General features: G+C 43.7%; 1 protein-coding gene across 4 annotated transcripts in view; it reads right to left on the bottom strand.

The window, feature by feature from the left end:
• ctbp2a (C-terminal binding protein 2a) overlaps positions 1–25,723 on the bottom strand; it is a 66,685-nt gene that overhangs the window by 21,612 nt on the left and 19,350 nt on the right. Inside the window, exon 2 of one of the 4 annotated variants that reach the window (XM_030106128.1) lies at positions 23,125–23,285. In XM_030106128.1, coding sequence (XP_029961988.1) covers positions 23,125–23,182 — 58 coding nt within the window. In that variant the 5' untranslated portion in view covers positions 23,183–23,285. Of the gene's footprint in view, positions 1–9,545; positions 12,316–23,124; positions 23,286–25,723 lie in introns of those variants that run through there. The other 3 variants (XM_030106130.1, XM_030106126.1, XM_030106127.1) reach the window with 3 other exon arrangements.

Genomic DNA, 25,723 nt, shown 5'->3' with positions numbered 1-25,723 from the left:
CAGCTGAATTCATTTCCAGAGTGCCCACACCCACCCACACACGCACACACACACACACACACACACACAAACACACACACACACACACACAGATCCTAATTTTGACCTCTTGAGAGCAATCTATTCCTCTTTCAACACACTGCAAACACAAACACGCTCAGCTGCGACACGTGAACTTATGTTAACTCTTTAAGTCTTTCCCAGAGTTGGAGTAAGAGATTAGGATGTTTACTACTCCAACATCCTGACACGCTGGCCAACGCTGATCCACTTTGCTTTAAAAGGATTTCAATTACGGAGGCTAAGACGTCTGTCTGGGCCTCCAGGTAATGATCCGCAGACGCAACACGCATCCTGAAGACCTGCTGCAAGACATTATTCAAATCCTTAATCAACTGAATGATTTTTCAGGAGTTTCAGATTCTTAAAAGTGACGGTTAAATTCTTAAATTAATAATCAATCTGGAAACAAATTACCAATACCATATTTTCTACACGATAAGAGGCAACTGTCAAAAAAAAACATCCAAAAATGTATTCCTCCAGCTTCGCCTTCTTGTGTTTTTTCTAGACCACGGTAACAGTTCCTCTAAAGTTTAAGCTAAAATTTAGCTGGGCGCTGAAGCAGCAGTATTCTGTCGTCATGCAGTGCCACCTAGTGGTCCCAGACGGTATGTCATGGTGCATTTTGATATACCAGTCGCGAAGTTGTATGAACAGTGAAAGAGTTAAAGAACACGATAATTGAAGTGCAGCAACTGGTGGAATCATTGTATTAACAGGTCAAGCAATAAATATGTCAAAGCCTTGTGGAGGAGATGTAGCGCTGGGACCAGGATGGGGGACGGAACTTGAGATTCTGTTCACTTCTGCTCATGTGTCAATTTTTTCAAACTGCTATTCAGTGATAAACAATGATCGGCTACTACTTATTATAACCAGAATGAATAGAAAAGAAAAAAAAAACATGTGGGTTATTCAATTATTAGAGTGAAATGTTTGGTCTACTTTTTATTATTTTCTTCATATGGAGCTAAAAACAAAAGGCACACTGGCTGCTCTGTCCTACTGTGGATCTGCGGTTTGATGAAAAACAAAGTGGATTATTCAGGACATTGGAGTTAGACTGGATTCTGTAACCGTACCAAGCATCTTCCCCCTGAATATTCAGATCCACAAAGCTTTAAATCTCGGGGATTAAATCTGTGTGCAGGTGTGCTGCACTTTTTGGACAGTTTCTTTTCAAAGCTGAATATCTGGTCACAGAAATCTCATGGGAATTTTCTCTGAACATGTCTGAATGGATGTTTTGTAAAAAAATTTTTTAGCATCTTACTGTTTGAAGTATTTTTTTAATTCAAATTCTATAGCAGTGTCTCATCCATGCACAGTGTGATGTCCCTATAGCTCTTTTAAAATATGTCACTATTCAACTTTGAAGAGAGAATTAATTCAGCACAATGTTCACAATAACCAAGGACATACGGTATTTTGAACGCAGCGCGCTCCACGAGGCCAGCGGAGCGGGGAGCTGGTGAGTGAATGATCCCTCTTGACTTGGCCTGTGTCGACATGAATGAGCAAATTAGTGTGGGAATGATAAGCAGATTAATTGAACAGGTGATCAACAGGAATTAATCAACAGCAATGCTATTAATCAGCCCCAGAGTGATTTGTAAAGTAAAATTCAGGAGGCGCCGGCAGGATGTGTTCAGTTTTCATGTGTGTCGGTGCAGTATGGTAGAAAACAGTAAAATTAGAAATGCACAACAATGCTTCACATGCATGTATCCACTGCATATCTCCGGCGTTGTCGTTGTAGAGCACCGCATGTGTTCAGAGCTCAATAGGAGTGCCGTGAGTTTAAAGGGTTTCATTGAGAAGGTTTGGTTACAGCGTGTAATCGAAGCCCTCAGACCGGGGCCGGGAGTAAAAAAGCCTGATTCATGAAAAGAGAGCGCTGGAGTGAGAAGGGCCTACTGTATAATTTGACCTCTAAAATTCAACATCCCATCTGCCTCCTGTGATCTACATGTGGAGCCGCTGCCAAATGACTAAAGCACAAACGAGATGCTGGGGAGCAGGGCGAGAGAGAGGGGGGGGGGCGAAGAGAGAGAGTGAGAGAAAGAGAGATGGCACAGCTGCAGGTGGACAACAGATGCTGATGTTATTTTTTTTTAAGTGAGACAATTTCAGCACATAAATTCTTGTTCTTCCATTCAGACTCCGTCTGTGCACCACTCCACCTCTCCACCATCACTCACCCCCCCCCCCCCTCCTCCTCCTCCTCATCTACCTCTCTCTCTGTCATTTGAGCCAACTGGCCTGATAAGAAAGAGAAAGAGATGTAAAGAGGATGTGAGTGATTGTGCGCGTGTGTGTGTGTGTGTGTGTGTGTGTGTGTGTGTGTGTGTGTGTGTGTGTGAGAGAGAGACGATGGGGGTTGGATACAGAAGGAAAAGGCGCTGCTTATTACACCCCTTATGTCTGCTGCGGGCTTAACCAAATAACACACATCCATGAAATATGAAAGAGTGAACAAATATGCACACACATACACACGCACACACACATGCACATGCACACACACACACACACACACACACACACATCTGCTTCAGCTGGAAGACACTGACTCATCCATCAACTTTCACTTGCTCAGTAATGTGTCTTTTGGCCTGAAATCTGAAACATATATAAATTTAGAATCAAAAATGCAGCTTGCACGCACTCACACACACACACACACACACACACACACACACACACACACACGCACCTCTGAGTGGGACTAACAGCACTGTGAAACACAATCCCATTTAAAGCCCCCCTGTGATCCTGAACACAGCTGACATGCCTACTGGGAGATGTATATTTTACTGGGGTGCAAATGAAATTCATCTGCACCTCTAAACAGGTTTCTCTGGCGTCTCTGTTGTTAAAAACACAGCCTGGAAAGGCGTAAGAGTTTCAGCGACGCTCGGCCGCACGTTCACGAGCGCGGTCAGCCTCCTCCCTCGGTCCGGCCGGGCACCCAGGAAGATTTCATTTTCTCAAAATGAATAATTCAGGGTGACTCTGCGGACGGCGAGGAGAACAGAAGAGGAGGAAAAAACAACAAAAATGGGATTAAAGGGAGGGGGGGAAAAAAGAACTGAAATTAGAAAGAGGAAGGTATGAAGAAACAAGAATCAGGAAAGAAAACGGAGAGACGGTGAAAGGGTCTTTAATGAAGAGAGTAGGAGTCTGGAGCTTTCAGTGTCTTCTTTTATTGCTCTGGGTTTTTTTTTTTTTTCCTTTTTTTTATTTGAGCTGTAAATGTTTAAGCGCCTGACCTCCTCTCTGTCTTTCTTTTGCCTCTGCTCTCGCAACTCCCTGTTAATCACACAGTGGCTCTCTGAAATGATGGTGCAAACTAGATGGAAAGGTCAGACTTCACCTTTGTTCGGCTGCTTTTGACGGCACCTGGGCAGCACATTATCTATAAGCTCTCCCACATTAGCCAAGGACTCACCCGACAGGTGGGAGCAGCCCTCGGAAGTTTAAATGCCACTTACAGTGCAACTAATGCAGCGGTGGGAGGCTGCTAGTTATACACTAAACTCAACTCAAGACTAACGTTGGTCACATTTCGTTTAAAACAACGGCTGATAATTATTTCACATCAATATTTTTGATCGATTTTTAAAAGTGAGATCCTCCAGGATCTCACTTTCTTTTATTGAGGTCAAAAACCTTCGATTTTTCTTGAAAAGTTGGAGGCAAGTTCTCCCATTCTTAAGTGTTTTTTAGCCGGGTGATTTCTGACTTTGCTGATTATTTAATATTAATATTATATGTTAATACTGGGTTTCTTTCAATTTCTACTATTTATTACAAATTCAAGACGGTAATATTTAAAGACACAAGCAACTCCAGGAGACACACTATACTGATATATTGTTGTATCGCTACGCCACAGAGAGTGTTGACTCAAATTGTGCTCCCATAATGACTCTAATTATTTTCCTTTTGATATGTAATTTGCATGTATGACACGATCCTACAAGCGTCACGGAGTACAGCGAGGATTAGAGGTAACCTCCTCCTCCTCCTCCTCCTCCTCCCCTCCTCCTCTGGCTCCGAGATGGCATGACAGTGTTTCCATTTATATAATCTCCTCCACCAATTTCTGAAACTCTATCGCTGCCTCTACAGCAGTCGGTATTTCACTATCTAATCTAAAGCAGCCCTCGCTGCATTTTCCCCGGCTCCATCTCCTCTTGTGTTCTGCCGTGGATTCGGTCACCTCCCGTCTTCACTCCACTCGCTTTGCCTCATTTTCCTGCGGATGGGGGGATCCACAAGCCACAACCGCAGCCATGAATGAATGTGCTGAGCAAAGTATGACGCTCGTCAGGAGACATATTTCTCCCATTACCTACAAATTCTCTCCAGAAGAGAAGAGAAACAGAGAAAAGAGGAAACCCGGGAGGACTTTAAATACAAAAAAACGAAGACAAAAATATCGATTTGATATTTGTAATTTGATATATTCCCGGCGGAATGAGAGGCATCCCAGGACGGGGACTTTTATCCTTCTTAGGAGGAGGAAATCACTTAAGAGGAACATCTGGTGTTGAGAGCCACCAGGATCACCTGCAAATACCCCCATCAGGCTTTCTTAAACACTCGTAACACACACACACACACACACACACACACTAACAGATCAGTTTATAAGGAACATCTTTAACATTGAAAACCATGTAATCTTAATCATTAAGCCATTCTACTTCCTCCACCATGTTGACAGCATTAAATTGCAAAGTCTCCCTATAAGGATGATGCCATATTCTGTCACTAATGAGATTATCCATATAATGTGTGATATAAAAAAAAAGGATACTGAATCAAGGAACACACAGCAGATGTGCTTATGGTGTATCATCATGCGGGTATGCTGCTTAATTGCATGTCGCATGTGTACAAGAACATCCGGTGTGGGTCAAAATGTGTCTCGTTGTCAATAAGGCCACGTTTTGTCCTCTTTTTTTTCCCCCCATAGCACCAAATTAATATAACACCCTGCACTAACAGTCTTTTCCTTGAGGCTTGGTGTCATTTAACAGGAGTGGCTCCTTCAGTGTAGTCTGGGAGACGTTTAAATTTCTGCAAATATGAGATTTAGTTTTATGGAGAAAAAAAATCTAAATAACTCAATAATGATTAAACTGATGCATTCAGATTAGAAAAAAATGTTTTTCAAATACTTCATATAAATATAGGTCAGTGTGGCTTTGAAAAGAGACAGCATGAATTCCTAAAAGAAAAAAAAACAGGAAATAATGATGGAATCTATCAAAAAAGTGACTCTGAGTTAGTAAACAAACACCTACTTCTGAGGGTTGAGTCATAATTCATGAAATATCCTTTCAGGTCACACGGCATGCTAATGACTGGAGAAAATATGAGGAACATTACCACATTCATGCAACTTGGCTGTCGGCCACAGGAGATGCAAAGTAAATAACTTAGCTAGAAAACTACTTTCTGAATTCATGCCGAGTTGACACAGAAATCAAAAGGTGATTTTTCTTAAATTTATTTATTTATTTAAAGCTCCATGGATAATTAGGTTTTTAAACTAAGACATTGGCTGGCATGGTAATTGAATGGCACCTAACAAAATACAGGTTACGTCGTTTTATTCTCCACAGAAAACGGCTTTTATGAAAACAGAGATTTTTTTTCTTTGTTAACTCAGTTGAATATGTACTAATGCTGTTGCTCACCTCTTGTTCGAATCGTTCAACCACTTCAAGAGCAAGTTGCGTATTATCTTTGCAAAGTATTAAGAGGACTTTCACTTGTAAAAAGCAAGGACAAACCAGGATTTCATACACTGAAGCAGCAGAGGGCTCAATACTCAAAGGCATAATTAACATAACATCAACGTCTATCCCTTGTTGCTCTAAAAAAAAAAAAAAAAAGTAGTTTAATCCAGTGACTGCATTACTCAAGGTCATGTCAGTCAAACAAAAATCGCTGCATGCAAGCGAGTGAGTGACCAGCAACATAACACGAACAACCTTTGACTGTCAGCTTCGATTAAGGCCAGTGTTTGACCCTCACGGTCCAAATGAAAGATCTGACAGGTAGTCTCATCTTCACGGCCTGTCCAAGGTTGACTGGCATCTGTCCACGCCCTGCTCTCCCCTCCCCGCCGCACGGCCGGCAATCATCGCTCATCAGCAGCAGGACCGTCTCTCTCTCTCTCTCTTTCTCTCTCCCTCTCCTCCGTTAATCCCTCACTCGGTGCGACGGCTGCACGGAGCTTTGACCCGGACCCCGTTAATGCGTAATCTGCTATCTCCAAAACTAATATGCCACAACCCCTCCCCCGACATCACGCCAGCCCAGAGCGAGGCGGAGGATTGCGGCTAGTGTGTCACGCAGGGCAAAATTGACCTGAGCTGGCATGAGGGCACCTGTCCGCCGACCGGGCGGCTGACTCAAGCAAGGAAAGGGGGAGTGACACAGTATCTTAGACAGGGATGATGATGATGATGATGGTGATGATGATGATGATGATGATGATGATGATGGCGTGGGGGAAGGGCCACTAGTTCCAGTTAGTCATATCAAGGCGGGGTCCTGCTCAAGGGTGTTAGGAAGCATCAAATGCTCAGGTGGGTGGGGGCGCGCCATCTGCATTCACATGCGGGATGTTCATTTGAAAGGCAGTGCTTTGTGCGCCGTTTTACCTAATGAATTAGTTTGTTAAATTAAAAGGACTTATAAGCTCATTACCGACTACATTTAAAATATTGCCAAATACATATTTGCTGCCATTACAACATATTTTCATATTTGAAGACTTTGCATCTTTCAGCAAAGATGCTAAATTATATACCGCTAAATTTCATTTACATATGTCGTCTGCTTTGGAAAACAAGCAAGCGAAACCTCCTAATTACCACTTACACCACAAAAATACAAGTGGATGATTATGATTAATACCTTCGTCTAAATGTTTTAGCTCAGCCAGCCTTTTTATGAAAAGGAGAAAAAAAAAAGTCTGGTCTAAATTTGCAGTGTTTTGACAATAGACCGACCCTTTAACCAGAAGCAAATCTGCCTATGATTACCACCAAAACCCTCGTTGCCTAGCAACATACAATTTAGGAATATGCTTTCAGAGCAGCTTTGTGGATGTGTCCATTAACAGATGAAATTACCAAAGCAACAAATGTCAGCCACATGCAAATAAGGTCTACTCTGCTGACTGTGTTTTCTGCTAACAATGTGATGTATGTGTAGGTGACAGACTTGATGAAAAACCATTTCCAAAGCATGTGTTCATGCCGACTACAAACAGCAGCTTGTTTTGACAGCCAAACAGCGGGGATCTTTTAATATCCACTCTCTGGGGGCTAAAAACAGCGGAGACAACAACAAACCTGCCTCAGTTGAATGATTTGCTCCCAATCTGCCTTGGACATTTCCTGTCCATATCAACCTCCTGGCTACATATAGTGCTTCACAGAGGCTCGCAGGAAGCCAGGAGCCTGGCCTGAGCAGAAGGGGAGTATCTATGGATTAGTGCAGCAGTGGAAATGGAGGATCTGAGGGATTAAACTCCCTCTCTCCTCATTACAACCTGCAGGGAGAAAATGACACAATCACACGTCGGCCATCAGCGCTGTAATTCTATTTTATCTGTCCAGTGATGCTGCTAGTCAGTCTCCAGTGAACTGCTGTTGATGGAGACTTCAGCTCTTATTGCCCAAAATGTCTGAAAACTACTTTTATCAGACAACAGAACTGAACTGAAGATAGCATATTGGAGAGAGCAGGTCTCATTGGACTGAATTAAAAACCTTAATCTGATATGGGTATCCAAATAAATCCTACAGAATAAGGCTGCATAGACTAAATGTAGTACAGAATTGAGAGGCCACAAAACATCCGACAGTAAATGTGTCTGGAACAAAAAAAGAGAGAAAAGTTACAGAAATTAAGCCAATGGGCAGATCTGCTCGAGAGGAACTAAGCAAAGCTAATTGCTATTCCACATTAGTCAGTGGTACACCTTGACAGCAGCAAGACTGGAGGAATACTGTGTGGCCCAAGTGGCCATAAAAGCTTTTCGAGGCAACTCTGATGCATCCTTATTATCATAATGAAAGACGACGTCCATGTTTACTATAACAGGAGCTCAGAGGCTGTGAGGAAATGGTGCACAGAAGAGAAGACTTAGTAAAAAAAAGAAAATAAGATAACACAGCTGCAGAAAGAGCTGAAAATTACTAAGGCCACATTTTGCCACTTCTATATATCAGCAACAAAACAAGCTGTTTTAACAATGGACAACAATTTAGATTTTAGCCCAATTACTTACAAAGGCTATTAGATCCAGCATGTAAGATATAAATGAGAGATAAACAGATCGGCACAAAGATATAGTTGCAAACAATATCATATACACTGTACAAAGATGCAAGCTTGGATGCCTCCTTCCCCACACAGTCAACACTCTTGACTTCTAGTGAGTGAAATCTCAATGTGAACTGTTCACACTTGAATGCAGCAACAGACAGGCTGTAACATGAAGTCAGTGCACAGTTGTTGAAATGTTAAAACCTATTAGAAATAGTGCTGAGATCTGTTTCTCCCAAATCCTCTGTATTGTGTCTATTCAATCCTGTTTTTGTTGTGTTCAATGGGAAAATAGCTCCTTCTGACAAAAGATCTGCATGAGATTACTGAAATGATGAAGGACTTCACAGAAAGTGGATAAAACTCTGACAAATCTGTCTCTCACAGAAATAACCAGACAAGAGAAGGAGATGTAAGCATTGTTTGATGATCATAACAAATGCAGAAACCAGACGTTTGCCAGAATGTTTAAAGCAAAATTTATCCATTTACGGTATGAAATCAAAACCTGGACAAGCATTTTGGAAAGGAAATAAGCAGCAAAATTTAGATTTAGCTTCACTGCCCAAGATAAGACATAATGATTCATCTGCAGTTGACGAAATGTGTGCCAACCCTGGACAGCAAAAAATAATGAACGCAGGGGCAAGAGTGATTAAACGCAAAGGAAAACAACTTTTTCTACTGTGTTTGGATTGTTTTCAAGGTCAAGTATCATGCAGCGCAAACCACAAACCATGCTCAGCTAAATGGATTTTCCCATATTTATATACTGGCATAGAGCAAAAAACCCATTTCTGACAGAATTGGAATTTATGCATAAATCAACAGTCATGGTGACAGTTGGAAAGTTATTTCTAACAATAATCCAGTTTTTGTTTTAGTAAACTCAACATTTTTGCCAAACTGTGAAGGCTTCTTGTAACAATGCAGCAACACTGTATTATTGAGCTACTGGGAAAATAAAGCAAATTATGTTTAAAATCCAATAAAGAATGAAAAACATAAAAAAAAGTCTTGCAGAGATCAGCCTCTCTTATGGATCACAAACAGCCAAGACAAATGAAAGAGTAAAATTATCAGGAAATCAATCAGCAGATAGGAAGTATTAAAAACAGATTTACTTGTGTCTGGAGACGCCATAGTGGACACGATGACTGGAGGACCCGTACGTCGACTTAGCTTCTGGTTAGCAGCCAGGGCACTTTGGCCTGGAACAGGCGCTCCCAGAGGGACAAGGGTATTTTCTGTTGCAGGTCCCACACCCTTTCGAATGAGTTGAGGACTAGGGTGAGGGCTGTGCATGGGCGACAGTGGCATTAAGCTTCTGTCCCGCTTCATCAGCTCCATGGGCACTGTATAATTGGTCAAGTATGCTTTTGGTACCTGCTGTGGCGGCTGTTGTAAAGCTGGCATGGACACGGGCATCTGCTGTGGCATACCGGACATTGAGTGAATAGAACCCGGTATGGCAGGCATTGACCCAGTCATCTGCTGAGGCATCATCTGCATACCCTGCATAGGCATCCCTGGCACTGTTGCCCCAGAAGAGTAGGCAGACATGGGCCTCGACTGAACAGGCATGAGAGCTCCAGCATACGGCTGCGGGGAACGAGGTGGTTGGCCTGGGTAGCCCACAGAAGCTTCCAAGAGATGCTGAGAAGGGGCACTGCTGGGCCTCCTACCCATTACTTCTCCCATTCTTGGAGAGATTGTTTGCATGGCCCCAGGTGTCTGCGGGGGTATTAGCCCCGGATCCACAGCTAATGCCTGGGGAGGTAGTGGTGGGTGGTGCTGCTGGTGGTGGTGGTAGATGTCCGAGCGATGGCTAAAGCTATTGGAGCGCCCTCGCATTGGTGTCTGAGGTTGTGAGGGGGCTGGCGTAGCCTCAATGGGACGCTTGCAGTTGTGGACCAGGCGGGATAGTACACGAGCTTGGCCCAAGTTGGGGGCAACAGTGCGGACATCGTTCTCCTCCATGACAGCCAACATGCTGCTGGAGTCGAAGCCCTGCTGTATGAGCGACGAGATGGTGCTCTCTGAAAGCCCCTCATTTCGCAACAGAGAAAGAAACTCAGGATCAACTGTCTTCTTCGGGTCCACTGGCAAGGGTGTTGGTGGGGCAGATGGGGGAGGAGCAGGAAGAGGAGCGGGAAGTGGAGCAGCTGGGGGAAGCGGTGCTGGAGTAGGGGCCGCCTGCACGGGCGCAGGTACAACTGGAACAACTGCTGCAGCTTGCACTGGTGCCGGGGCAGCAGGAAGTGGTGCCACAGCAGGGAGGTGAGGTTCGGCAACTGGCATGGTTGGTGGAGGTGGCAACGGCTGTGTCTGCTGCAACTGCTGCTGCAGCTGATCCTGCTGAAGCTGTTGTTGCTGAAGCTGCTGTTGTTGAAGCTGTTGCTGTTGCAATTGCTGTTGCTGAAGTTGTTGCTGCTGGATCTGTTGCTGCTGGAGCTGCTGTTGCTGTAACTGTTGCTGCTGGAGTTGCTGCTGTTGCAGTTGTTGCTGTTGTAGCTGTTGCTGTTGTATCTGTTGTTGCTGAAGTTGCTGCTGCTGTTGCAGCTGTTGTTGCTGCTGTATTTGTTGCTGCTGTTGCAATTGCTGTTGTTGTTGAATGGTGTACGGTGAGGCAGTTTCTTGCCTCATAACCATGCCTTGACTGGTAGGGTCTACTACTAGACAAGTAGCTGCCTGCTGCTGTGTATCCAATGGGCGACCATTGACATCTGTATAAACTGGCTGGCCAGCCAGAGGTGGAGGCTCGCTGCCGTACCTAGGAGACGAATGTTCCACACCATAGTGAGCAGGAGAAGGTTCTCGGGAGGGAACACGCTGTTGGCCATCTTGCATCATCTTGGCAACAGCACCAGGTTCCCTGTAAGCCCGACTCATCTCGTGAGCGGTGGGAGGAGGAGGAGGAGGAGGAAGAGGTGATGGAGGGGCTGGAGGCCCCGCTCTCCCTGCCTGACCTTGATCCCATGCAGCGCGAGCCCCAGGTGCCATCCCAAAATGAGAGCTTGACCTACTGAGCGGATGAGGGTGAGGCGGTGGAGGCTGGTGCTCTGCCCGGTAAAAGCCCTCAGGTGGACGTGGAGTCATGGCGGGGTCATGGGAATAGTAATCCTGATGCGGAATGGATCCTCGGTGAGCCATGGATGTTCGTTCGTAGTGGTTTAAATCTGGAACAGAGCCTTTCCTTAGCCCTCTTGGGTCGAGCCGCTCAGCGTAGACCTGTCCGTAGACGGAGTCTTGGTAGGAATACGGGTCGCGTTTCAAATCCAGGTCAGGGGGACGCACCCCTGGTGGAGGCTCGTACCACCCTCCTCCTTCTCCGTATGAAAGAGAGCTCCGGCGGCCCGCTACTCTTGCCTGCTGCTCGTATACACCGTCAGCCCTCTCCCACTGACCCTCATTACCCCCTAACGTGTCCCAACTGTGGGAGCGTCCAAGACTCAACTGCTTGTTAGTGACAAGCATTGGCAACAAAAAACAAAAGAGGAAAAAATCAGAAAAAGTGTTACCAGATGAAGAGACTGTACAAAGGAGACAAACTGGCTGTTGGAGGGTTGTTGTCTTTCAAGTCTTCTTGCGCAGGAGAATCAAAAATGAAACCAAGAGAGGAAGGCGAGAAGGCAGCAGAACAGAAGGTGAAGCAACAAGGTCTTCGTTTCACCTGATATCAGGTTGTAATATTGTAAGTCCAGGCTATCGGGTGACTCCCTTTTTGGCTGTCGGTCTTTGAATAATTAATCTCTGGTCACTCTGGCTTGTTGTGCGCGAAGAAAGAGGACACCACACACAAACACATCCACATCACACCAGACCACACAAACACTGCTGAGGTAGCACAGTTATTCCACGGAAGACACTGTGACACGGTGCACAGTTGAGATAGCCACCGAAAAAAAAGAGGGAGTAGGGGATAGGTTGGGATGGGCAGGGGCTTGTACTAATCCAATAGGGTTTATCTCTCCCTTCTCTGGGACATTTTACTCGCTCTGCCGATTGCAATGAAGGATTACATCTAAATAAAGCCTGTTTAATTCCACTTCCTACTGTGACGTCATGTGAACCAGATACACGCGTATCTGGAGATGGTGATCGGATGATGATGATGATGATGATGATGGTGATCCCAAAATTTAGATTCCACCCTTCACTCACTCCAGAGACACCTACCTGAAGCTGTTGATGGCGACGCTGTCGTCAACAGGTTTTAGATCTCAGTTTTCCAGGATCACGGCGCGGGGAGGGGAGGCCTGGCAAGGCGTTCGGCTTCATTGAAAACAAATGAAATATAGTTCTCTCGGCTAAGTCCCATGTGCTGTCAGTACACATCAAATCCACTCTGATTGGACACTAATCCTCCAGGCCCCATGCTTGCTTGTTGAACAGCCACCACGCAACTGCTGCCCAACTTGCTCTGAAACGTCCTTGACGGCTCCATGGAGTTCAGTGTCGCTGCGTCGCTCTGTGATTTGAGATCGGTCAGACCTGCTGTTTGTATGTTAAGACCGCGGGACACCGGGATTATGCGCGGTGATTGCAGAATGCATAATGAATAGCCCTCGCAATGACAGTCCCGCTTGCCCTCTCAAAGCGTGTCACTTCTGTTCTTTGAATGACATTTATCAATGCCGCCGCCTGTTTTGCCCACAAGGAAGATGGAATTAGCAAAACGCATCACTTGCACATGACAGTAACATTTTTTATGAGGTATGTAAAATTACTACATAAACTTCAACTACATAAATCTTACTGTCGGTAAAATACTGCGCCGTTCCCCTCTTTAACAAATCTCCTCTGATCTCCTTCACTTAAAGAGGCTCTATAATCTGGATTTGCTCCTTTGCATGGAAAAGTAAAACACTGTCCTGTGTGTGTGTATGTGTGTGTGCATCTGTGTGTATGCATGTCTGCATTCGTCCGTGGAGGGGGTGGGGCTCTTTTTGTAACAGCAGTTAATCCAAAGCATCTCCAACCTTTGCTCTGCAAAAACACGGCGCTTTGTTGACAAGCAACTAGCAGCAGAAGCTCATTTCGATTCATTCAAATACAGATAAGTGAAGAATGAAAAAGCTATTTGCGACAATAATAATTTCCACGATTGTGTATTGTGTCTTGGCCATGAGGCACACATTTAGACCTGATTAATGAAACATATTCATCTTTTCAGATTAACTGAAGTACATTGATGATATGACCCTGAGGGTGCATCTCTCTACTTTCAGAGCTTCCCACGTATGTCAGAGACGCTGAAACTCAATCCCTGCTGGCCAACTGTTTATTAATGCATGAAAACACATGTAAGGTAAGGAAGCGTCCATTTCCATTCAAATCTAATCTCCGAGGTAACCATAGTAAGGAGCGGTAATACATATTTTACTCCGACAGGCTCAAGTAACATCAGCATTTTGATAAAAGTTCCTGAATATCTTACGGAAGTGGATAGCACCGTGCAGAAACGTCAGTCCTTGGCACTAATATCTTGTTTAATCACAGCTGCATGATGAGAGCAGGGAGAGATCAGAGAGGGAGCAGAGTATTCTGCTGTTTTCACAAGATGACAGGAAAAAGATGATGACAGTAGCCCCAAAACCAATTCGGCAGATGACTGAGAACTTTTTCAGCAAGGTTGAGGGGCCATTAGCCTGCTTGATGTAAGAAAGCAAATTAAAATGGTAAGAAGAGCAGGCACGCTGAACCTCCATACAGATCTAAAACTGACTGAAGAAAGTTGAATTATTAAATCAAAGCTGGAAAGTGGGGGGAAAAAAAGAATCTTTTGAAGTCCGGCTTGATTTCATTTAGGAGTCCAGGTTTTACTGTTGTAAAGTCAATCAAGTTTCTCAGTGACTGGTGTGGATGTTATTGATCACCTGAAGGCACACAGGTGTGGAAAATTGGCAAAAGGGAAACTCCTTTTTACACAAACCAGGAATTCTTCTTCTTCGAGGAAATCAGACTTTATAGTTATTCCTCTTGAGTTTAAATAATAGTGTAAGAATATCTCTATGAGAGGAAAATAATGTTTTTTAGAATAGACTTTGAAAGGGTTTTTAGACTGATAAGTAAACATAAGTGAAGTATTAAAACACTACCTTATTATATTATTTAGTGTATTGTATTAACATATTCTCATATGTCTTTCCTTTTCTTCACCTCTGACCCTTTGCAGGCTGTCCTCATTCGCTGCTGCAACTCTTGTTTCCTAAATTTGGGACTAAAAAAGAGTATTTGAAGATATTTTTCAAGGTCGAAAGTTGACTAGATATCTGGCGTCAACTATTTAGACTTTAATCTCTGTGCAACTTCAGAGTTCAGAACAAGTTTTGGCGGTTTTCTCCATTCCATTTCAGAAACTTTTCTAATTCAACAATTCAAGAAAGCTGGCTCGCTTCAATGTGAGGCGATTAGGATAAAGAGTCATGTTTACAGGTAAACGTACAGAGAAGGTGAATGTCTCTGTGTGATCAGATGTAGAAATGGTATTATCCCTCTCCTGGTTGAAGAAAGCAGGTTTGAAGGAAAAACCTCAAGGGCAGCGTTTCTATGTTTTCTTTGATCTCAAAGTTGTTGGGGATGGAATTCGTTTCCAGCGCTCTCTGACTTGTAACCTAATAACTTGCTTGAAAAGCTGAAAGGAAAAAAAAAAACCCTGATCTGTTTTAATGAGGCGTTTAGCTTTTCTTTTTCTGCTGCATCAAGGTGTTAGCCGCAGATCCTTTAATTCCTGTAAGTGGTGAGGTGGAGCCTACGTGGATCAAACGTTTCGGTGAACTTTGCCCCCGATGATCAGATCCTGCTGCTGATTCACTGGTTTTCCTTCCTCGGACAACTTTAGTGCAGACAGGGAAGATTTCACAAGACATGTAATTTTGGAGATACTCCAAATAGACCAATTTTAAATGTTCATTTGTTGAAATAGAAACAATCAGTATTATTTCTGATATTATTTACATGACATTACAAATGTTTTAGAAGCCTGTCCCCCTTTAAATTAATTTTTTTTTCTATAAGGTCGGATTTTTTTCATTTTTAATGGAAAAAAAGAAGAATATTACTATCAAACTCATTGTTTTTTAATACAGTACTTAAAACATTTTGTGTATTTCAGATGCACCTATAGCTTGATGGTTTTCAGCAGATGAAAAATGAGACCTTCAGCCCAGTATTTATCGTGTACTGACGGTTAAACCAGCTTGTTGATTTTAACATCAGAGCTGCCTATCAGTGCATTCATCCCAGTATCCACAGCCGCGCTCCAGTCAGAAGCCCACAGGCTAGACTTTCCTTCATCCTCCTTCGCTCCTCTCGCCACTTTCTGGCCTCGTCCTCGGGAGACTCTCAGCACAACGGTGCAGAGCACACATCCCCGAAAGTCAACTTCAAACAGTGAGACGGGGGCAGAGGTGTGTACTCAGGGTTTGCAGATCTAATTCCTGACAGGAAAGTAAATCACAGAGTTCTGTTTGTCGCAAACTAAACACTGTTTGACTTTCAAATTCTAACGCTGCTACATTTGCCATACTTTCCAGACTGTGCACACAACGCCAGATTCGCTGTAACAAAAGGATTTAGGAATTAAGCTGGGGATTTTAGAACAAATATAATACCACCCCAGCAGAAGCTTATAAAGACCTTAGGTTGAAAAAGACTTGACTGGTAGAAAAATTCAAATGGACTAAAACATATAGAAACTGCAAATAACTTAACCTCGAGTGAAGCTGTAAACAGGCAGTTCAGGCTTCTTTCAGCTGCTAATAGATTCAAGTAAACACTGTTCTGATTTTGCCGTCTGTGCTGCGTTACTTTCTCGACAACAGAGCAACACTTGTATTAGTGAAAAGTGCATTAAGTAGCGAGCAGCCCGACTGACACGATTCACCAGTCGGATCTGTGCTAATCTGTCACACAATACCCGTGCCATTGTTTAATAAACACTCTACATTTCCCTGTCACTCAGCCCTCTGAGTTCCCGCCACCCCATTAATATTGCAGCTAAGCTGGCAGCCAAACCAGATGTGGGTCACTCTGTGTGTGTGTGTGTGTGTGTGTGTGTGTGTGTGTGTGTGTGTGTGTGTGTGTGTGTGTGTGTGTGTGTGAGTGTGTGTGTTTGCTCACATCCAGTGGGGGGGACAACTAAACTGAACAAAAGGCCAAAAATCAACAAATATATATTTTTTTGCATCCAACCTCAAAATGAAACATGTTAAAAAATGTTTAGTTTACACATTTATTTCTACACAGGTTGAGAATATGCATAAAATCATGGCGATTGAAGCTCAGTTCTTGTCTCATGATTTCTGAGCTGTGCCGCTGCCATTAAGTGAAATATTTTTCCGCAAAATATTAAAATGAATAATCCGCTGCATTTTATCTATTGTGACTAATATATGAGTTCATGATCTTTACACGTCAATGCACAGCGTTTCCTTTTCCATTTCCAACATGTCATTCCTCGTCTTTCTCTTTCGCCGTAAATACCTGTCAACAAATGTTATTCATTGCTTCTGGTTCAGCCGTTTAAAATGACACCTTTCGTCTGGAGAGTTTGATCAAAACCTTCTTCTTGGTGTGAGGTGTGCAGCGTGAGCGAGTGGGAGGTGACAGCTCCGCTTCACTTAGATTTCAATTATATTTTTGTAATTTGATGTCTGGTAAAAAGTGAAAAAGTGATTTGTACACTTATCGCCTTGATTTTCTTGGATCTGGATTTGAATCTTTGGGGACCGTTTTTAGTCATTTATAGTGATTGTGTTTGTATTGGCTATTTAGTGAAAAAGGAGCTGAGTTTCAAAACTCAGCCCCCTTTTATTACAATTATCCCGTACATGAACCATATTTACCATATGCAGTGTTGAGCACAACAAGATCACTTTCTTGGAGCAAAAATAGTTGATTTTTATAATCATCATACAAAACACTCCATGACTTTGTGACCTAACTTCCATCCATCTTTTACACGCAACTTCTCCAAGTCAGTGTGGCAAAGACCTGAATCAGGTCCCAAAATGAACCTAACGTGAGTTTTTGTAGCGAACTGGATGTACACACAGGCAGAACATGCAAATTCAACACAGAGAGGATGTAAACAAACTTGTGCAATGCTGAGATAGTTTCATAAAACTTCTACACAATTAAACGAAATTAAATCAGAGTCACATGAAGTTAGCTCAAAGCTTAAACCAGCGTCCGAATCGGACGGTTCACATGCAACAAGACCATTTAGCAGCTCGCAGCCACTCACGCGCACGTGCACACTCCACTCACAATTAGCTCGCATGGTCCCAGACCCCACTCTGCCTTGCGACCCTCCTCTCTGCTGGTCCTCTTGCCGTGCGGACCGCGGCGGCGGCGGCGCTTCGCTAGCGTCCCTCTTTCATTCGTGCACGCAAAACCGCCGCTAAAGCTTTGGCCTCGGTCTGGCGTGCATACATGAATAGAAATCACACGCGAGCTCAGCGCGAACGCCACTCCACCGCCGGAGAAATAAAAACAACTGTCTCCCATAGTGCGACACGTCACGTCGCCACGGCACGATTTGAATGTTAAGCACACGTTGACTTATGCATGAGCGCGGGGCAGGAGGCACTAACTGGAAATGAGATTACAATGCCGGTACGGCGGCGAAGAATAATGCTGTCAGATGAATTGCGATGCACACTTAACAGACATTATGTTCATGACTGCCTTGTATGTGATTCCAGCGGGATTATTTGTCTCTGAAGGCATCTCCATAGGCACTAAATGGACTGTAAAATGGAGGTTGAAGGGAATGAAGCTGGTACTTATCTAAATGACGATCATGTATTGGGTTAGTGTGACACTCTGAAGTGACATGCTACTTTTTTTTCGCCCCACTTTTCAAGCAGTAGATGTGTAAAATTGTCTCCTTTTTTTTTTTTTTTTAATGCCAGCTATTTGCAGAAATATCTCTCTCCATGATCCATCTCAGTGAGTGCATCCCCTCACCCCACCTCTTCAAAACCACTCCTCTTCTCACCCAGTCCAAAAGCAGACCCGGGTCGTTACTGAACGTACAGGGGGGAGCTTACTTTCAAATAACATTTTTTTTCCAGCTCCTTTCCAGAATTCGACAAGCGACACGCCAGCTTAAACAAAGGCAGAAAACAGACAGGAGGAAAAGGAACGAGGAAAAAGTCACACTCTGGTAATAATAGTAATAATAACAAGATCGCACATGCCAGCTCGTTTTCCATCCAGAAATAACACTTTCTCCTATTTTTCCATGTTTCCGATCCCCTTCTGCAGCCCCGCTCCCCTCCCGGCTCCGCCACAAAGCTTATAAAGGGGTCATGAGTTTTGGTGAGCAGCCCAAAGGTGGGGTGGGGTGGGGTGGGGTGGGGGAATGGGGAGGGGTCCACACAGACACACTCACATACACTCACAGCAATGACTTCATAGCAGCACTGGATGCCAGAGTGTGGGAGGGTCGAGGGTTCTGAACGAGGGAGGGATGAAAGCTCCGGATCCGGAGCCCCGGTTCAAACCACCATCCCTCAGCCGGGAGGTGACACCAGAACCGCCCCTCCCACCCCTTCAGGTCCACCCTGTTTAACTTGATTTGTGCTATTTAAAGAAAAAAAAAGTTCCAAAGTGTGAATTTCAGTGAACTTCCTTATTTAGAGTTCACTGAAGAAACGTTTTTTTTTTCCCTGAAACCCGACGCGTTATCAGGCACTGACATATTTATTTGACTGCCAGCTGAAACACTTGGACTCGCCATGACAAATTCCACTACCCCACCTTGTGGTGTTTGCGTCCAAGCACAGATTCACAACTTGTAAATCAACATTGGGGAACATGCTGTCGCCGCGACCTAGTTCACGTCACGCCGTCTCTGCCGCCGCCGCTCGCCTCCCTCCCGTCTCTTGCCTGGATCAGTCAGTTAGCTCTGGCTAAATGGCAATGGCAACGACTTGCGCTGCTGCCCAAGCCAATGCATGCTGGGTACACAGATGGAACGGACAGAAGGAGATGCGGGGAGAGAGAGCGAGCCGAAGAAAGCGAGGAGGGGGAGAGTATGGGAACTGATGCTCACAGCAGATGTTTGCCACAGTCCCCTTATTGCAGTTACACTCTTCTTGGCACTTTATCAAACACACAACAGAAGGAGCATTTGTAGCATATACATTAGAGAGGCCGACATCCAAACTAAATAATGCTGCTGGGGCGTAATGGCAAAATAAGTGTATACATTTGTTTAATCAATAAAAACTGAATTTATAAATAACAATTCCGCTAAAATCCTACTGTGCAGAAACAATTAGCTCATTGGTGCCTCCTTTGCCTCGCAGGAGAGCTATGGATTACCCTATAATGTCTGATCTGCCAAAACATGACAGCGACGCCGATTCCCGCCAGCATATCAAAGCAGAAAACTTCATATTTAAAGCATGAAGCCATTTCCCAGCAGTGCTCTAGATTCCAGAAAGAGTCTTATTATGGTGTTCTTTGTTAAAGGCAGATCTAATTTTGCCAAACCCCCCCCCCCCCCCCCACTCCTCCAGACTACAGCTTGGGAACCATTGAATTTGCTCATTAACCAACACTCGATTAACCCAAATTCTAGCTGGCATTATTATATAATTTTATTAAATTTAATCTGTCACAGATTTATTGTTTGTGCATGTCAGAGGAAACTTGGAAAAACTGAAAAAAAACACTGTCGTTGGCCTGTTTTCTTGGAAAAATTAACTGATGAACTTCAAGATAAAAAAAAAAAAAAAATCAAATTAGTTTGCAATGAATTTTCTGTTGGCCACCTTGTCGTTTCTGCTCTAAAACTTTATGAATTAACACATTAACCTTTCGGGGAAAAGAGCAGAGGCCCAATCTGGTGCCGCAAAATGCCACACATCTTAAAAAAAAAAGAAAAGTGTCTGTTGTCTGGGCCGTCGTCGGCAAACAAATCTGATCACAAGACACGACATGTCCGGCTCCGGGAGCTTCACCAGCTCAGCTAAAACAATTTCCTGTGGAAAGTCCTAATTTGATTATTGATCGACTGTCAAAAGTGATACATCAAGCAGAGGAGGCAAACCTTGTTTCCAACTTCTCCCTTATGTTTTCAAACGTCTCCCGGACCGGCGATCGCGACTCGCATCTGACGTGACGGCGAAACATTTGTCGTTCCGGTTTAAAAAAAAAAAAAAAAAAAATCTACATTCCTGCACCGTGACTGCTTCTGATGGGAGAAAACAGACACACTTGATCAGCCGTTTCCAATTCGATTTAGGCCACAGGCGCGGCTCAGTTAGCCACTCATCACAATGAGTAAAGATGTAATCAATGCACTCCGCTGTGAAACAAGTATTGGATTGACACAGTTATCCTCAGAAGATAAATGGAGATTAGGGAAGCCGCGCTCGCCGTCTCGCCGAGCGCGACCCACGGCGGCGGCGGCAATCACAATTGCTCCACAACGCTCTTGTTTTTGTCAATACACATGATATGAACTTTGATTTCTATTTCACGCCTCGGTCCCAGCACTCTGTTTATAGATAATAGTGGGTGGCTTTGACATTACAGAGCGGAGCAGCTCGTGCCTCTGGTTCTGAAATACCCTTTATATGGTTGAGTAGATTTAATGCTACCGTGAAAATGGCGTGATTCACCACCCTCTGATCTTTTAACTTCCTCGATGTGAATCACCGTCTACTACACTTTCTTTTTTCTTTTTCTTTTTTTTTTTTAAGAGCAGCTGTGGTGACTAACTGCGTCAGGGAAAGAAAAAAAAAAAAAAGATCCCCCTTCATCTTTGGAAGAGTGACTTCATTGTTGACAGAGACGGACACCGAAGATGGCCGTGTGAGATCAGACAATATTGTTACTGAACATTCTGTCTCCTCCTCGGGACGGCACGCAGTTATTCATGTCTCTGTGCCGTGTAAGGAGAAGAGGAAGAAGAAGAAAAAAAGAAGGGTGAAAATGTGTTTCCAAGTGAGGGCGGCTGGTGGTTTGGAGAGGTTGGAGATGCCACATGTGGCTCTCATTCTGAGGGTGGAAACAAGACAGCAGCACTGCTTCATTTAGGAATCTATTAAATTGTGTTTCTAAATCTCAGTGGGATTTTCCTGAGACGTGAACAAAGACGGCATTCGCCTCTGCCGTCGTTTTACTGGGAGGTATTCAAGTTTTGGTTTTTTTTTTTCTTCTTTCTTTCTTTTAAGAAACGGAGCTGTGCGTGCGTAATCCGGACTCTCGGAGATAATTGTTAAACTGAAACAACAGTGTGATTTATCATGATTTTATCCGTGTTTAATAATAAGCATTTCTGTATTTTTACTGTCAATACCAAAAAGGTTTTAATAAACAGACAAAATGACAAAAAAAAGGGCATTTCACACAGCCTGATGGGACTCATCTCCAGACTCTGAAGATGATCGGTTCAGTATTCTGTGAATCGCTGCTGTGATGCGCTGAACTTCATTCAGAAAGTTGTATTCCTACAATTACAACATGAGGTGGGTAGTTAGATTTAAAGAAGAAGAAAAAAAAAAGCCAGATTCCATTTTTTTAAACCAGAAATTGTGACAGCGTATTCAGAAAAGAAGACAATTAATCCAAGATTTAATACAGCAAAACAGGACCAAAAAGGTCATTACTAACTTTGTCTTATTCTTGAAAGATCTGAAAAAAAACATCCAAGCTGTGAGTGTCATGTGAACTGAGTAAAACAAGAGAAAAGAAGCACATTATTATTCATACTATGATGAGCTACTATTAGCTATTTTAATCATACAGACCCCTCGGATGTCATGCCAGAAATGTTGATTAATGCTTGTAAGAGGCAGTCAGTCATCGCTCAAGCACACAGCAAAACAAAGGGCCAAATCCTCATTTCACTCTATTAATCAACTAATTGATTACAAATCAAGTGTAACTTGAAGGGTTAACAATCAAATGAAAAAAAAAAAAATAAAAGAATGACAGATGATGAATAAATACATCAACATAAGAATGAGAGATATAAAATAATGATACACTCACACACACACTGTATAAACATCTGAAACATCCAGCGGGTTGGGAAAAAAAATGAATGTGGAAAAAGAAAAGCAAAATGCCTTCTCTCCATCTTAAATACGCACACACACAAACACACGCAGAAACGCACACACACACACACACACACACATCAATCCCACTCCCCACTGTAATCAATGGCAGGGCTCAGAGGAGTGCTTCACTTTATTACAAACTCCCCACTTCATCTCTCCAACAATCTGGAAACATCGAACTCGAGTCTCATTCAGCCATCAACCTCACCAAACCTCTTACTACACACACACACACACACACGCACACGTTTTTTCCTCAGCTAGACAGCCTTCAAAGCCAAAAGTTTGGAGCCTTGTCTGGTCCCAAAGCTCCCTTTGACACACACAAACACACTTATGCAAACGATCCCACTGGCTCTTCACTGACTGTGGAGCAGCAGGCTGGAAAGCTTAAATACTTGTGGAAACTTCATTTCCATATAAGAGTGGAGAGAATCACTTGCACGAAATCTCACGCTACACGTGCGCAAACAGAGATTCCCCCCCCCCCACACACACACACACACACACACACACACACATCCCCAAAACATCCCCTTGTAACTGATTTCCGATTGCATATCCAGCGTCACACACACACTCGGGAAGCAGAGAGAGAAGGACGAATGAGACGTACCCTCACAGATCCTGTCCAGTCGCTGGCGTTTCACTTTATGTTTGTCCACCAGAGCCATCCTGTCACGGCTTCAAACACTCTCTCACCTCTGAGCTTCGAGTTTCCACCTTTCCCCTCAAACGATCCAGTCCCCAAGAAGTTAGTGAGCTGATGTTTTATACCTGAAATTGAAGAGAGCAGGAAGATTAGCATTAAAAAAGATTAAAAAAAAAAAAAAAGCGAGGTCAATAAACATGCAGGAGTTTTATTTTTAGAAAGTCAGATTATTCGTGGTGTTATCCTATTTCAGGGGCCATGTATTGTGCACACACAAATACAGTAATTGCATGTACCGTGCTGAGTTTTCTTGTAGCTAATTTACATTTACACACCTCTCAAGAGGCTACAATTAAAATAAATTGTATGCACTGTGATTAACAATACCATACAACAGGGCACGGCACTAAATTATGCAAAACAGTGCATCCCTTTCGCCATATAGGAAGTGTAAATTGTGCAAAGACAAGGGAGGGTATGTAAAGCCCACAAGACACAAAATTAGGAATTTGTGGATTTTAGCAAAGTTTTTTTCCCCCTTAAATAAATACATGCATCTGATGACAGCTGAGAACACCTATGTATATCTTATAACCTGTCAAACAACAAAACAGATGAGCATTAATCTCTCAGCGCCTCCACTCACCACTAGAGGGGGCCTCCTCTTAGAGTGCCAAATTTATTTAATTAAACTAAGAAATGTCACTTCTGCAACCAGAGCTCCCTGAATTGAAGAGAACACAGCCCGGGCGCACAGACATGGAGTGAGCGAGCAAATGAGGCATTTTTTTTTTTTTTTTTTTTTTTTTTACCAATCATTTATGTTCGGTGACTGATGATACTCTAAAGAGCAATCTTCTAATTGGCTCCTGCTGAAGCCTGAGGGACACGGCACAGTTTTACACTGAAGGCGGGGAGAGACGGGCAGGCAGACAAAGATAGAGCCAGGATGGCACAGAAATGCACACGCATAGACACAAAATGACAAGCGGGAATGGGGGCTTACACACACACACACACACACACACACACACACACACACACACACACACACAAACGCGCGCACACACACACAGAGGGCAACGAGTCACACAAAGGAATGTGGGTCAGTTAGTCAGCAGACAGGAGGAGGTTGTATCAGCAGAATAAAGACATTAGAGGGGGTTGGTGGGAGGAGGGAGAGGAAAGTACTAGAAAAACATAATCTAACAGGATGAGTACAGTGTGACACCGTCCTCCTCCTGGCCGTCTGTCAGCACTTTCCTCTGTTTCTTCGCAAAACCGCCTCTGGGCCCCAAGTCCTCGAGAGCCAAACTCACCCAGCAGCCCTCCCCCGACTATTTACTCAGTGATGGATTGATATTTAAGCTGCAAATGCAATTATGACTGTTGTGTTGAGGTGGGGCGGCCAGAGAGAGAGAGAGAGAGAGAGAGCGAGACGGCCGAACGACGAGGCTGAATGATGAATTGATGTTGCATTTTAATTTGGCCAGCTGTTGGGGCAGGAGGTGGCGCAGTGCAGTGAAAAAGTGAATCTAAAAGAAACGGCGCTGTGGGTGCTGAATTTGCGTGCCTTTTCTCGCTCTCTCTCTCTCTCTCGCTCTCTCAGTCAGATACGTTTCAGCTTCCCTCCTCCACAAGGTATCCTTTCCTGCCAGAGAGCTGAAGACCCACATGTGGGAGTCAGAGGAGAAGTAATTGAGCAAGAGGGAAAGCAGGAAACAGTCACTCAGAGGCGGGGGAGTCGCACCGCCTTGTCTATGAATAGACTTGAGGAGACATGCATGGGCATCTCTCTGACTCGGTGCTGCATGAGCTGCAGCTCCATAGGTCACAAGTGAATCTGGCCTTTATTCGAAACCCTAAGTGGAACACAGACATCACTGCACTGACAGCTACCATCGTCCGCTTCTCCGATGCTGTAGGAACGGGAGCCCGAAAAGCCAATATAATGGAAAATCACAGTGCATTTCTGTACAGACTGTCAAAATGTTGAGACTTTGTTCTCTGAGTAAAACTGGAATTATCGCACAGCAGTGGTTTTCAACCGTTTTTTCATTTTCCTGGAGCCTCCAAGATTTATCACCCATTAGTCAAAACATTACAAAGAAGACAAACTCTGGTGGACATGCCCACGTTTTCAAACAGGCCAGAGTAGAAGCCTTCAAAAAAATATATAATACAGACGATATATAGAAATCATCAAGGATCGAGTTTTAATTATGAAAGAAAAGTGGGATCGTTTGCCAAAGTCACACACCCACTGGCCACAGACTGAAGCACAAACACGGAAAAAAATGACCAAAAACAGCAAAGTCAACAAATTGCTGAAGTAAATTTCAGACAAACATTGATAGTTCCCGATCAAAGTTGTTGTAAACTAAAGGCACATGAAAAACTACTGTTATGGCAAAACAAATAATTATTGGAATTCTCCACATTGACACATTCGGCCGTGCTTTGCCAGATTCCAGATTGTGGTTTTCTTCAATATGTGTAAATTTAATTTTGCAACAGTCTCAGAGCAGGCAAAGCCTCAGGCTCACTTATGTAAAGTAGAAGA

The sequence above is a fragment of the Salarias fasciatus genome, chromosome 13 (genome assembly GCF_902148845.1).
Source record: "Salarias fasciatus chromosome 13, fSalaFa1.1, whole genome shotgun sequence".
Taxonomy (NCBI): Eukaryota; Metazoa; Chordata; class Actinopteri; order Blenniiformes; family Blenniidae; genus Salarias; species Salarias fasciatus.
This window is presented reverse-complemented; position numbering and strand designations above follow the sequence as displayed.